The sequence below is a fragment of the Dipodomys merriami genome, unplaced genomic scaffold, assembly GCF_024711535.1.
Source record: "Dipodomys merriami isolate MVZ:Mamm:240054 unplaced genomic scaffold, mDipMer1.0.p SCAF_14, whole genome shotgun sequence".
Lineage (NCBI taxonomy): Eukaryota > Metazoa > Chordata > Mammalia > Rodentia > Heteromyidae > Dipodomys > Dipodomys merriami.
In genome coordinates this window covers 5,954,360-5,968,969 of record NW_027202715.1, presented here as the reverse complement: position 1 = coordinate 5,968,969, position 14,610 = coordinate 5,954,360, and the positions used below count along the sequence as shown (strand labels likewise).

At 41.1% G+C, this 14,610-nt stretch overlaps 1 protein-coding gene across 31 annotated transcripts in view; it reads left to right on the top strand.

Annotated features, from left to right (window-relative positions):
* The window catches only part of Kcnma1 (potassium calcium-activated channel subfamily M alpha 1), a 701,247-nt gene that overhangs the window by 575,394 nt on the left and 111,243 nt on the right, over positions 1-14,610 (top strand). For 20 of the 31 annotated variants that reach the window (XR_011371533.1, XM_070020666.1, XM_070020665.1 and 17 more), the window contains one exon: positions 7,607-7,780. The exons of the other annotated variants lie outside the window; for them this stretch is intronic. Coding sequence is in view for 19 of the 20 variants with exons in the window: in XM_070020666.1 (XP_069876767.1) it covers positions 7,607-7,780 (174 nt within the window). In the remaining variant the exon portion in view is untranslated. The remainder of the gene's footprint in view (positions 1-7,606; positions 7,781-14,610) is intronic. 31 annotated transcript variants of the gene reach the window in all.

The window sequence follows — 14,610 nt, the reverse complement described above, 5'->3', positions numbered from 1 at the left end:
CTTCATTTCCCTTAAAGTTGGTTGAGCTAGTGAAGTCTATGATTTACCATCAAGCGGGCCTCGTTGCTATGAAATGAAAACCATCACCAAGCCATGCTGGTGTGGCAAGTCCCTCAGCTGTGAGGTTCTTTTTTTTTTCACACCAGTCAGAACTGTCCATATGTCATTCCTCTTTATTAGAAGGCCATGACCCAGAGTCCAAGAGGCAGCTATGTGTGGGAGCATGAATTATTGAATATAAACCCTGTGCACAGGCCAGACAAGTGAAGAGGTAAGAGAAGATAGGTTTGGGCTAAAGACATTTTGATTAGAGAGACAGGATTATTAATAGCATACTAGGGTGGTCCCCATGCCGGTGAATAGTACTCTTATTTGAAGAGGTCATTGGGCCCATCTGGTCATTTATCTAAATCTGTTAGTCTATGCATGGAGAATTCACCCTAAAATGATACGTTTCCATGAGGGTGGAGTTACTGACAGTCTCCAACTTTTATCTACAATGTCCTAACCCTTTTTCCCCAACCCAATCCTTTCCCCTTTTATTCCCCCCCCCCCTCCATCCCTGCATTCACTTTTGTTCAGTAACCTTCATCATCATGTCATATTATCCAGAGAAATATGGAGTGTGGACATTCCATTTCTGGAAGTCGTGTGGTAGTATAGTTTAACGTTTGCATTTCTTTCCATTTATTCATAGCTCTCCATCCAGGAAGGGAGTCCAATTCAGCTGTCTGGCCAAGGAGCAAGCTCTTAGAGCCTACCATTTTATTATCCATTTTCTTTTTTTTTTTTTTTCCTATGTAACAGACCTGGTCTAATGATTTACATTTTCCCTCCCAGTCTCTGAAAATTTGCCAAGGGTAGACTCCCAAGGGGCCAAGTCATGTTTAGACTGATATATTTGTAGGAATTTTCTTTTAACTTCTAATTATTGACATATCTTTGATTTTTTTTCCCTCTTTGCTGCCTCGGAATTCGGCCCCTACTCTATTTTAACTGCACACTGGTAGTGATCTATTGTGAGTAAAACCAGTTCCCAGTAGCCCGAAGTCTAGTTTCCCCTTTGTCTTTCTCCAGTGGAGACACTTCTTTTATTTTCCGTACAGCTTCAGTTTCATTTGAGTTTTGGTATTCATGTTGCATGTAGTAGTGACATCACGCCCCTACTCGCTCATGCCCTACCCCAGTCTGCAGAGCAGCCTAACGCTGGAGAGTCTTCCCAACCCATTCCCCGTGCCCCCACCCACTTCCCACCTCCGGCGAGCTTCTAATGTGGTCTTATTTTTCCATTTGAAAATAAGACCTTGACAACGGTGTGTTTCTCTGGAAGGCCTTGTCCCAGGACTTTTAAGGGACACCGATGAGGCTGGAGTAGTTACCACTGTAGCTCAAGATACTTCCTCCATCAGAGTCATCGTCATGCCTGCCTTTAACGCATTCTGCCGGGTCTCCCCGGCTATGGAGCTTGACATCCTCCCTTAAGGAAATACTGAGTAGGCGGCTACATATATATTCCTATGTTGTGAGATATATATGACATGTGCCAGTACTTTATATGTAAAAATGTACATTTTTATATATAAGCATAGAGAATACTCCATAGAGAGAGGAATGTGTTCATTACAGTGTACGTGCCTCTCTAACAAGAAGGTACTTGCTAGAGAATTAACTGGCTACCTGCCTATAGGACTGTAAGGACTTGAACCACCTTCCAGAACACAGGTATTACCATGATGGTAATTATGTCTTATAGTCTGGGTATTTCTCTTGCTTTACAATAATGTTTTTCCTTTTTTTAGTCAGTACTATCCAGTTCCTCCATGAGTATTAGACAGACATCTTGGAGGATCTGTGTATTTGTTAAAGAAAGAAAATCTGTGTTCAAAGAGATTGCTTCGTCTCACTAACAGGCAGTCTGAACAGGTCATTGTACGTCTCCAGGTCTCTTACTTGAAGCGCCAGAGTTCCTTTTCACGCAACCAGATCTGACAGTGGAAGAGGCGCTTTTAAGGTCATCTTGCTCTCAATAGCCATCAGTATTGGATCTTTGCTCATGAATATAAATGTTCAATGAAGGCAAAATGAGACCGTGTCTGTAGCTCATTCAGTCCGACGGCTCTGGAACTTGGAGAAGAATGTTCCAGCCCTCAACCCTCTTATATTTCTTTGCAGCAGAAGAAGTGAGTTGGCCATCTGATTTTCAGTGTTTGGAAGGTATAAAGTGACCATGTAAAAACAAACGCAAACACTGACCTTCTTTTCAACGCAAGCTTTCCCACATCAATTCGGTGCCTCCCTCCTTCCACAGAGTATTTTATTGCTTTTAAGCGTGGTCCAGGACATGAGCCTTATTCTATACCTGCAGATTTTTGCATACTTTTAACACATCTTCAGAATTACAGGGAAATGCGATCTCAATCAACAGATAACTCCAGTCAAATTTTTCTACCTGTCCCAGCTACAATGTGAGTGTTGAGGGCTGAATCAACAGCTCTAAGCTCTGTGATGCTGATATTAATGAGCTTTATCTTTTCCTCTCTTACTGTTCTTGAAAACTTGCCCGGAAGACCTTTCTTCTTCCTTCAGAAGGTAATAAGAGGAATTTTTCCTAAGTGAAGAAATCATTTCTCCTTCATAGGACCTGAAACAATGTTCTCCAAAGCTCAGTGTCACATCAAACCAAGCACCTCAAACTTAAACCTTGATGGAATCCTCTCCCGTGGAAATGTTTGCTTATAATTTTGGTTTTTGGTTTCATGATTGGAAATGATGTTTCCCTCACTAGGCTGATTTTAAAAGTGAGATTGTGATCTGAAAAGTGTCTATTGAATGGCAGCTATCCCCCCCCCTTTCCCTTGAATTTGCTCCATTTGATACCTAAAATATTTCTCTCCCAGTACTTGGAAAGCTTCTACCTGGATCTCTCTGTCCAGGACTGCTTTCCCTGCCCCTTCCAATCCACCCTGGAAATTAACATTCTACAATTGCAAATTGGCTGGCCATTTGGTTGCTGCTTCTGGAGGCAGATGGTGCTGAGGGAAGGAGAGCTTCTAGCTCTTTCTTTCCAGGCTTGGCTTGGAAAGACTCTGCAGGGTTTAAACAGCACAGTACCTGAGTCTGACTGCTGATTGTCAGTGTGTCCCTGGTAACTGTGGTACATCTGCAGCAGGCTTCATCTTTTCTGACCATGACCTCTGAAAATAGAACAAAATAATCAGTTGTCCAAGCTCATGTCTGAGAAATCTTTCCAGTGTTTAAAATACCTTTGATGGTGTCCATTAGGGAAAGACTTTCATTTCATCGCTATAAATACTACAAGGAAGTCATAATGGAAATACTGGATGAATATCTATTTTATGGTGGTGAAGAAAGATACACATAAGAGCTTTTTCTCAAATTTTGAAACTGCTCAAGCATAGTTTTTTTTTTTTTTGGAGGAAGGTGAGACCCAGAATTTAATTCTTGGCAACTGCATAACTTCTTTGAATCTGTGGCACTGTTCTGGGAACCAGAGCCTTATGATGTGGGCCAATGAGAAAACAGAGTCCCGGGAGGCTTATATTTCTGCTTTCTCAGAGTTTAGTTGGCCTACAGGTGGCAATTAATTGAGCATACAGTTATAAGAGCCTTAAGACAGAATGACAATTAGCTACAGGCTTAGCACCTGCAGCTATGTACTCTTGTCTGTTCTCAGTCTCAGGAAGCTACAGCAGGGCCTTGTGAAGACCTGGTCAGCTGGTACAGCAGAAAAAAAATGAGTTTGTAAGATGCTATTATTGATTATGCTAAGATCATCTCTTAAGACCTCTCCTCCCTTTGTCCCTTCTGACCACAAACATCTGTGATATATCGGAACAGCCACTGAATTGAAATGACACTGTCCATGTTGCGATTCTGAGAGGACAGTAAGGCTCTTTGGTTGCTCCCTTCGGAGAAAGTCCAGCAAGTTCAGGTTGATGCTCATGTTGTTCAGCTGCAATCCCACTCCAATCCACTAGATGTCCTCATAGATCTACTTTGCATTGCCATTGAAATCCCTTGGAAAATCTTTCTCCAAGGATTGGCATTTGGGTAGAGAGCATGAATAACTACTAAGGGGAAAAATAGCAAAAACCAACAGGGACAAAGAGAGAGTGCTTTGTGTGGCCAGAGAATAGATAAGAGACTGACTTCCTTTTTAAATAAATAGCAAAACTTTCCAACTGGCTGTTTTGCTACCTAAACTTGAGAGTTTTAAGTTACTCTCTCTCTCTCTCTCTGATGCCTAAATTAATCTTCTAACCCAGATCATTTCTAGAAAAGGCAAAAGTCACCAATAAAATACTATTGATTCCAAATATCCATGAAATGGAAGAAGTGGGAAGCCTAGAAGAGTTGAAGTAATCCCAAATTAAGAGAATGGCCACATCATGTTAACCAATTTTACATTTCAATTCAGTAGTATATATAATTCTAAACATAGAGTATCTACATACTCTGAAATACCTACCATTGGAGAGGGTGATGAAGTTCTTAATTAAAGAGTTTGTCTGTGACCTGAACCATTTCCGAAAGGAAATCTCTTTTTAGCTGGCACATAATATCCTTCAAGCCTGATGGACCACTCCACAAGAGGAAGGTCAGTTAGCCTTCCCCTTTAAGAAAGTAGGCCTGGAAATGCCTATAGGGAAGATACCACTGTGGGAGAAAGGGTCAACGCACATGGATTCTTCCAGAAGTAGAGAAGGAGTCACCCTACAAACTGGTGGACCTTGGTTTAGCCATTGTGTTTCATGAAGGTTTGTCAACATATGGGGCTCAATCATTTTTTTTTAACTGTTTCTGTCTTGTCTTTGAGCCTCTCATTGATCATTCTTGCTGGTGTGTTATGTTTGTGTGTGTGTATATGTGTGTGTGTGTGTGTGTGTGTGTGTGTGTGTGTGTGTGTGTGTGGTTTGTCTTTTGAGATTTCTAATTTGCATTTGGTGTGAATGTAAAACTGACTCAGAAGGAATGACGAGTAATAGCATGTTTTCCTTTTTATGTATGTGCTGCTTTGGAATGTGACTGCTTATAATTAACAGTTAATCTTCTTATAGCAAATGGTGTGGTTTGGTTTTGTTGTTGCTTTTTTTGCTGCTTTGATTACCAGTTTCAGCCTGTTCCTGCATGTTAAAAATATGAAATTTTAGAACAATGCATGGTCTCTGGAACAGCCAACCATGACAGTTGCAAACAGTCCCTGAGAGCCACTGAGTTTGATGTTCTGTTTCTTTCTGAACTCTTACAAAGTTAAGAGGTTTAAAATCACTCATGATGCGATTACCTCTGATCAAATACTTTAAAGAATTTCTATCTTAATGACTGTACATATATATATAAATGTGTGTATATATGTATATATATATATATATATATATATATATATATATATATGAGAACACTCCTCATCAGTGTGTCAGATTTCATTATTGTGCATGAACCTAAAATGCCAGTATGGAAATGAAAACCAGGGACTGTTGCTAACGAGAAGCATAGCATTTCTGAGTTTGATGGGCTGCTCTTCCACTACAGCATTTGATTAAAAAAAATTTTTCAAAACAACTTATCTGCAAGGAAACAAAATATCATCCTCATTTTTCTCTCCTCTGTATAAATAACAAATCAATATTTCCAGTCCAAGAACTAAGGAAAGAAAAACAAAACATCCCTTTTCTAACTTGTGTACCAGATCCGGATTCATTTGTTTTTAATATTTTCATGTCTTTACTGGAGGATCTTTCTTTACCTGCTACTCCTGTTTCATGATTTCAGCCACTCTTCTTTGTTTGGGATGTCTGGGCATTCAAAACTATGCCTTTTAAATTCCAAATTCCTCTGAATCAAATGCTATAGTGGGATTTGTTTTAAAGCTAAGCCTGAGAGGATGGTGTACTGTGCATTGAACAGGGCTGGGGTTGCTCGATGATCTCAACTCCTCAGGATGCTAAAAGAACCTGTCACTAAAAATGTGAGCCAAGTTCACAGGAATGCAGATGCTACTGAAAAGTTCTCTCCATCTCCCCCAGTGCCTGTTCTTCACATTCATAACGTTACCTTTGCTTGACAAATATACTGGATGGCGAGTCATATAAAGGTCTTAGAACAGGACTTGACCCATTTGAGAGATTTAAACCCCTTTCCTTGTGACTGTAACCTTCAAAGAGGGCAAAACCACAAGCTGTATTTTAAAATTAGAGGGCAACCATTCTCTACAAAGGGCAAGAAAGAGGGTGAAAGCTGAGTTTCCATATGAAAGGTATGGATGCAAGGGATTATACCTATCCAGTTTGGAGTTCACTGTTTGGCTATTGTGCTTGGAATAAATAATGGATTCTTCTCCCACCTTGTGGGTTCATGCTAAGTGATAAACATGTTTGCCTGTTGTAGCACCAAAATATACAGAAAGCTTCTCTGGTATTGAAATATAAATTGGCTTGAAGGGTAGAAGTGAAGGCCCAGTGGAAACAACCATAGAACCTGCAGCAACTTTTGCAGGTCAGCCTCTGGGAGGGATCCCAAGGCAGCCCAGAACCATCTACTACATCCCTTCCCAAGAGCCATCAAGGGAGCGGGCAAATATCAATTAAATATTTCCCTAGTCTCTGATTTCCTATTTTGTCATTTTGTATTTATCTTGGCCACTGTTTTCCTGTAGGAGAAAAAAAATACAATTAATCAATACACTAATTGCTTTCTGAATTTTTGATGTGTGTGTGGGGAGAGACAGGCATATGTAAATCTCAGATTTAGCTTTAAGCAGAAAATGCACCCATGAGTAGCTAAACACATTCCAGTAGACCAATGTCTCATATACTTTTGGTTATTTCTTATTTGTGAACTTCCTTTAATGTCAACTATGCAGCGTTTGCCCTGAGTAGCTGCATTTCTTATATGGACAGATTTGGATATTTGTTCTGTCAAGAGTAAATTTAAATTCCTGTAGCTATCATGTAAACTCGCTCCTGGGAAGTTCAGCAAAGACCTTCTCAGATTCCGTATTAACACGTAGTCATTTCACATTTAATTTGGTGAAAGTTTGTCCCAGACTCTGCCTGATGCCTAGAAATGGATGGAAATGTGGAAAGCCTATGGATTAGATATGTTTGCATCTTGCAAGAACCATTTATATCATACCAAATAAGCAATTACTGAATTGATTACCTGTTGTCTCCCTCATTACTTGTACCAGGTGGGGTCGTGTTGGTTACTTTTTTGCTGTTTATAATTTCTTAACATTTTCATTCACGAGCCCAGATGTATTTAGCCATGCCCTCTTCCTACGGTTACTGCTCCACCAAAGAGAAAGAAAGAGAAAAAACTAATATGCAGCAACCTTGGGGGATGATAAAGGCAATTCATATTTTCACTGCTTTTCTTCTTCTTCTTCTTTTTTTTTTTTTTTGGATGTACAACCAAACTGTTACCAAGAATCACTCTGCATTTATTTTTTTCTGGGTCAAGACTGTTAATGTGAACTAAGACCTGTGTTAAATCCCTCCAGCGTCCCTTGCAGCTACCTTGCTGTGTGTGACCTTGCCATTAACTGCCGCTCTTCCTCTCCTCCCATCCAACCACGTGGTTATAGCCAAGATGTCTATCTACAAGAGAATGAGACGGGCATGTTGTTTTGATTGCGGACTTTCTGAGCGTGACTGCTCGTGCATGTCAGGCCGTGTGCGTGGTAACGTGGACACCCTTGAAAGAGCCTTCCCACTTTCTTCTGTCTCTGTGAATGATTGCTCCACCACTTTCCGTGCCTGTAAGTTTAATCTCAACATACACAGTTCTGTGTCCGTGTTGTCCATGGTCAGTCCCGTGGGTGTTGTGTCCTGTGGTCCCGTGAGTGTGTCGGGCTGGTGTTTCTTCCCCATGTGATCGTTTTATGTGGTGATGTGTTGTCCCTGGCTGCCTGTGTCTCTGTGTACATGTGGAGGAAGGTTGCCCTTCGGATCTTGCTGACTTTACTGTACTTCTGAAAATCATGGAACAAACTCGATAGAACAATCTGCTGCTATTCTTCTTTTCTCTTGGCTAAGTCGAAAAGGAAAGTATAACAGAGAGCCATAGTAAATACTAGATGTATAGAGAAGTAAGTGAAAATGCATATCTTTGTATCTTGGAGATGGCTATAAATTGGGTTGGATTGATATGGAGACAAAGATAGCCCTGGAATTTCAAAGCAGAACAGGGTTTAGATGCAGATATGTTAGTAACTATCCATCTGTCTATTGATCTGTCTATCTGAGTATCTCTAGCTTCCTTTCTTCCTTCTTTTTCTCTCTTTCTCTCTTTCTTTTTTCTTCTTCTCTGTCTTTCTAATTACATCCCATTCCCCCAGTCCCAGATTTTATCTTATGCTTTAGAAATGAGTATTTATTTATTTATTTATTGACAGTGCTGAGGCTTGAACTCAAAGCTTCACACTCTTGCTTAGCTTTTTCACTCAAGGCTGACACTCTACTACTTGAGCTACAGCTCCGCTTCTGGCTTTTTGCTAGTTAATGGGAGTTTCATGGTCTTTTCTTCCCCAGGCTGGCTTTGAACTTTAACCCTCAGATCTCAGCCTCCTGAGTAGCTAGGATTACAGTGTGATCCATTTAGTACCCAGCTGAAAATCCAACAACCTGTGAAGGTTCTAGAATTTTCCCTTAAAGAGATGTCTAATTTGAAGGATGATTCCATTAATATAGTTTCTCTTTCAAGAATATAGCTGTATTTAGCTAAGATATTAGAGCAATTGTGAGTCTAAGTAACAAGTTAAAAAAAACAGTCCTGAATCTCTGGGTTTTGTTTCAGGTTCTTTTTTCTTTAATCTGCTTGCAAGCTCAGTGATGTTAGGGAGCCTCAAGTCGTCGAGCAGCTGGTTGTGAGTGAGGCTGAGCCAGATTCCCAAGCCTGCCTTCATCCCCATGGTCACCACAGCCTTTGCTGCTTTGCTGTACTGCTCATGGGTGATGTTTCTGAGAGCTTCAACTTGGGATGCTGGTCTGTATATCCTCATTCACATGTGGAAAAGGTCATGCTCTGTTTGGGGACTTGAATGCCCTTCAAGTATGATTATGACCTTGATTGGAGACCATTATTCATTCTGCCTTCATCTCTTCCAGTTTTTAAAGAACCTAACACATTCACCAATGGCCATATTGCCATTCATCCTCTAACTGACATAAGCTTTACCATTCGTAAAGCTTACTTTTCCATCCACCACAAGTAGGAAGAAGTGTGCTCTGTTCTTGAGAATGTATTCCCATGGAGACAAACATTCTTGACTCACGTGTGCCAGAGTGGAAGGTAGTCCCAATTTGTGCAGTGGTGATGGAAGGTGGTCCCAGTTAGTGTAGTGGTAATACACAGGGACTTACTGGGTAAGGGAGCTCCACCTTCGCTTCACACACCAGAATGGTGAGCCAGGCTCCATGCTTTCTATTGTTCCAACTTGTAACTCCAATCTGAGGCAGGATCTGTGCATTGTGCTGTATTGGAGGCATTTGGAAAAGGTCATTCTAGGACCAGAGAACCATCCTCTCATTTATGATTTTCTAGTTCTCCAGAATAATTCCAAGAGACAATATTGACCCAAAAGCAATAATAATGGAGGTTGTATGGGGAGGGATTAAGGGAGCACCAACCACATTGGCCTAAAATATTGGAAAGGAAGCATCCTATGAAGTCTTTCTTAAGAAGGCCACAGTATGAGTCCTTCTCCCTTTATTTCCCTGCAATCGTTCTTTCTCATTCATACGCTACTCTGCAGATGAGCCAGGTCATAGCTGCACAGAGAATCTCATGAGGTCTGGCAAGTCATCAGGTTCAGATAGATGCTGGGGAAGAAGACAATAGGGTACCATTGGGCCACCTCACTTTGATTGTCAGTGGTACATGTAACTGCCAGCCCTCTTCTGCCTAAGGCACAACTTCTATTCTCCAGTAACCGATTAGCTTCTAATCCTTGGGTCTCAGATCCAGTGGAACAAAAGGAGGAGCCATGTTGGTGTAGCACTAAGCTCATGTCTTAGCACGGGCCAACCATACCAGTTGCAGCACAGTCTGTGTCCCCATGATGTCCAGTGTGTGTGATTTCCGTTTAGAGAATCCACAGAGGGACCTCTCCACTCTACAATTGAACCCAAGCAGTGGTGGAGACCAAGAGAAGAAACTCTTGGGTTGAGATTTTCCTGTCCTGTCAGAAACATTCTGCACAGGACTTTCTTCTCCTTTTGTGTCTCTGCCTTCAGCCTCTGTCATGGAAACCTGGGGCTTTGGGCTGTGGGTTGAAGCCCTAACTGGTAGTGACAGCTCGGGGCGGGGGAGGCTTGCCTTCTCTGTTTCCTTCTCTTCCCACCGTCATCACTCCGTCAAACAAAAGCAGACTTCATCCATCCCTGTGTGAGACCACTCACCTTTGACCGCTAATAATAAGTTAGAAAAATCCATTCCAATTTGAGGCCCTTCATGTGCCCGCATAAGCCCTTCTTCTCCAATTAAAACATGCCTGTGCCTTTGCTGAACCCCACTGGCAGAGCGCCACGCTGATCCCTGGATGGTTTCTCGCTGGTGGTGGGCTGGGTGATACCCATTTGACAGAATGAGTTGACTCGAAGAGCAGCGGTGAGAGTGGGCTTTTCATTAAATATGAGCAGATGTGAGATATAGAGGGGTCTGACAATTAGAAATGGCAGAAGAAGGGCCCTGAAATCAAAGTGAGGTCAGATGGGCGGATCAGATTACTTCTCTTACATTCTTTAGTTGTTCTGAAAATCATTTTGAATTAGTGTCAGCAGAGCCATGATGGGTTTTGCCCTTTGTCTTTTATGCTGAGGCGGTATTGTTTCCCAAGATACTCATTAAAGGTCATTATACTATGATGGAGCTTTCTTTGGTCGCTGGTCCCCAGTTGATCCAGTGTGCTTTGGAGGCAGCCTAATTTGTTTCTCTCTTAGTCTTCCTCTCTCACTCTGCTTTTCTTTTTTCTTCTTAAATTTCTTAAAAGGGGAAAAATTTCCGTTTTTCAAGGGACATTAAACTGAAACATAAAGTGCCATTACTAGTGGGAAGAGAAGAAGTAGCTGGTTCCCAGAGGAGTAGGAATGTATTAAAAAGTGTTCACATTATTTTATAAATATGCCTTCTAACAGTGCCCACATCCTCCCCTCTGATTTCACACATCACTCATCAGAGGTATGGCCCATGACCTAGGACAGTTATTGTTGAGTCCCATGCGAAGGGGCCAGGTGTCTCCTTCTATCAAACTCATAAGGAGATGGTAGGCCAGAGTGTGTTGGTGTAAAGACCTTCCAAGTGGGAGGACTCCTTTAGAAACCATCCCCCAAATAAACAAGCAAACAACATGAAAAGCAAGTGTCAGAAAAGACAGTGATCAAGACTCTTTTAATATTATTTAAAAATCTTAATATTGTTTAATCAATTATTTAACATACATTTAAGTAAAATGATAAATTTAATATTATTAAAAATAGTGCAAGGCTATTTTAATGTGGGTAGGAACGAATTGTTCAATATCAGAGCCTAGTATCATCATTTTCTAATTGCCTTGATCTTTATCTCTGCTTTAGATCATCTTGGACAGGAGTCTACACTCTCATAAAAGATACTAGGGAGAGCTGTGTACAGTGGCTCTCGCCAGTAATCCTAGTTACTCCAGAGGCAGAGATCTGAGGATCATAACTTGGAGGTAGATAGTTCAGGCAGGAAAGTCCATGCGACTCTTAACTCCAATTAACCAGCAAAAAGCCAGAAGTGGAGCTTGGGCTCAATTGGTACAACACCCTCTTTGGCAACAAAGCTAAGGGACAGTGCCCAGGCATTGAGTTCAAGACACAGTCCCATCATTTTTTTTTTTAAAGAAGATACCAGAATGGTACATGACCCAGATTTTTTTTATTTTTACAAGTAGTGGCTTGTTTACACAAAAAATGTAGTGTTCTAGCACTATCTAGTGTAAGAAATAAATACTGAGCAACATAGCACACATCCATATAGGTGTAAATTGTGATCAGTTTCACTATTCCTGGTACCATTTTGTGAAATGCACCTTGTCTCTCTTTGGAAGTTTATTCCTGTGCTTTTAGTTCTTGCCTAATATCTAATGACTGGATATAATAGAAAGAGACAAGTAAAATTATGATGCAGTGACAAGCTAGGACCATATTGACTCAGACCTGCTGAGACCTGCCTGATGCAGTTCTGGTCTCAGGCTGTCAGCAGTGCTGGTTACAAGCAAATTAATGGTGTGGTAGAAGAGAAACAGGTCTTTGTACTTGAACTTGGAACTACTTGGAGCTCAAGTACATAGGCACTCATGCCCACTTTGCAATTTACTAATGGCTTAAACCTGCACGATTACATACAGAATTTGCAAACTACTATCACCTAACTTTAAATTGTACATGACTTTTATTTGGGATATAAATGTAACACAAGGAGGCATTCAGCTAGGATGCTTAAACTGAGAGGCAGAGTCTAATACAGTTAGGTTAAAGGCAGAGAGACATACCCAAAGCACTTGAGACTTGTCAGATAATAAACAAAAATCAGCTTATCCTGAGTAGCCTCTGGTTTGTATGGGCACAGAATTAACATTGCCAATAGAACTAAAGTCACTTCAGTGAACTAATGGCATTTTGAAGAACATAAAAACAGGTACTAGGGCAAGGATGGAAACAGGTTTAGAGGGGAAAAAAAGCCCATCACGGGACACACCTATACTGAAAGTCTCCCATGCCTGTGAAAGAAGAGATTTAATACACCTCATTTAAAGATCAGTAGCCTGTAATTACCTCATTCCTTTTATGTATAGTTTGGGGACCTAATCAGACTACTCAATCCTAAACTTTATTTATATTACTTCTGCATCTTGGAAACTAACAAGTCCATCTTCCTTCCACTACTGCACAGTAGTAGGTAAAGGAAAGAGAAAAGAAGGATTCTTAGCACTAGTTAATTTTTTATTTTTATTTATTTTTTTCTAGTCCTGGGGCTCGAACTCAGGGCCTGGGCACTGTCCCTGGCACTGTCTTTGGCTCAAGGCCAGCACTCTTCCACTTGAACTACCACATCACTTCTGGGTTTTATTTTTTCTGCATAGTTAATTGGAGATAAGAGTTTCATGGACTTTCCTACCTGGGCTGGCTTCGAATCACAATCCTCAGATCTCAACCTCCTGAGTAGCTAAGATGACAGGCATGAGCCCCAGGCCCATATAACACTGGTCAATTTTAATGTTAGTTTCCTAAAAATTTGAAATTGGCATACAGTGTCACAAATACATAAGGTACAAATGTGAGTTTTACCTTTGTGTCTATGTATATGGATCAAAGAAGGTTATTAGCATATCCATCATATTACTTCAGTAGTAGATCATTTATTTCTTTGTAGTGAGATATACAAAATGCTGTCCTGTAGTTATTTTGAAATATACACTAGTAGTCCCCATACTGTACAACAGAACACCAGAACTGATTCCTCCTGACTGAAACTTGGTGCCTATTGGCCAGCCTCTTTTTCTACCATTTTTTTTTTTTTTGGCGGGGGGAGGGAGGTGGGTTTGATTGTTTTGAAGTCCCTGCATCTGAATTTCTAGTTTGCCGGTGTGAATCTCTGACTCCCTGTCTCTTTCCCCCCCCCTTTCTTTTTTTTTTTTTTTTTTTTTTTTTGTCGGTCGTGGGGCTTGAACGCTGTCCCTCAGCTCTTCAGCTCAAGGCGAGTGCTCTACCACTTGAGCTACAGCGCCACTTCCGGTTTTCTGGTGGTTTATTGGAGATAGGAGTCTCACGGTCTCTCCTGCCCGGGCTGGCTTTGAACCATGATCCTGAGATCTCAGCCTCCTGAGTAGCTAGGATTACAGGCGTGAGCCACCAGCGCCCGGCTCCCCCTCCCTTTCTTTGTCACCATCCTGGCTACATGTTTATTTCAAACACTAAAGGAGATTTCATTTGCCTCTTTTTAGTCAGCCTGAGTTTGTGAATCTTGATTTGCTATTATTTCATTGCAGGAAAGGAAAGCAGAAAGGCAAATGGGTCTGGTCCACCATTTAGTCATCCCATATAACTGAAATGAATAACATCCCCAGGAGGAGCCTTTAGTAGGGTCTCATGCAAGACGATCTCTGGTAGGCCCACGGAGCAGTGGTCTAGTTAAAAATATACCTTCTGATGGGCATCGGGTCTACATATACACTGGTCAGCTTTCTAAATCAGCATTGAGCCAGGTTTTTGTTTGTTTGTTTATAAAAATTCTAGCGCAAAATTTCCTTTGAGAAAAATCCTTTAAGTTGATTATCTCTAGAGAACACCAGACAAGCCCCGTTTTCATTCGGAACAAATATCTGTTTTCTGCAGTCTCATGTCAGGGAAAGTATTCAGTTTGCATTTAGGGGCTTTGTTGTACCTTCACCCCTTACCCTGCCCCAAAAGTATTGCTGAATCCCTTAAATTAAATAGACTATGACAATGGAGTGCATGTAGGTAGAAAATAAGGGAATGGTAGACTAAAACGTCCTTAGAAAGATCTCCTTCAAAACAGAACTGTAAGGTAAGAAGAGCGAAGGTTGGAAGGAGGGAAGAGGGCCCT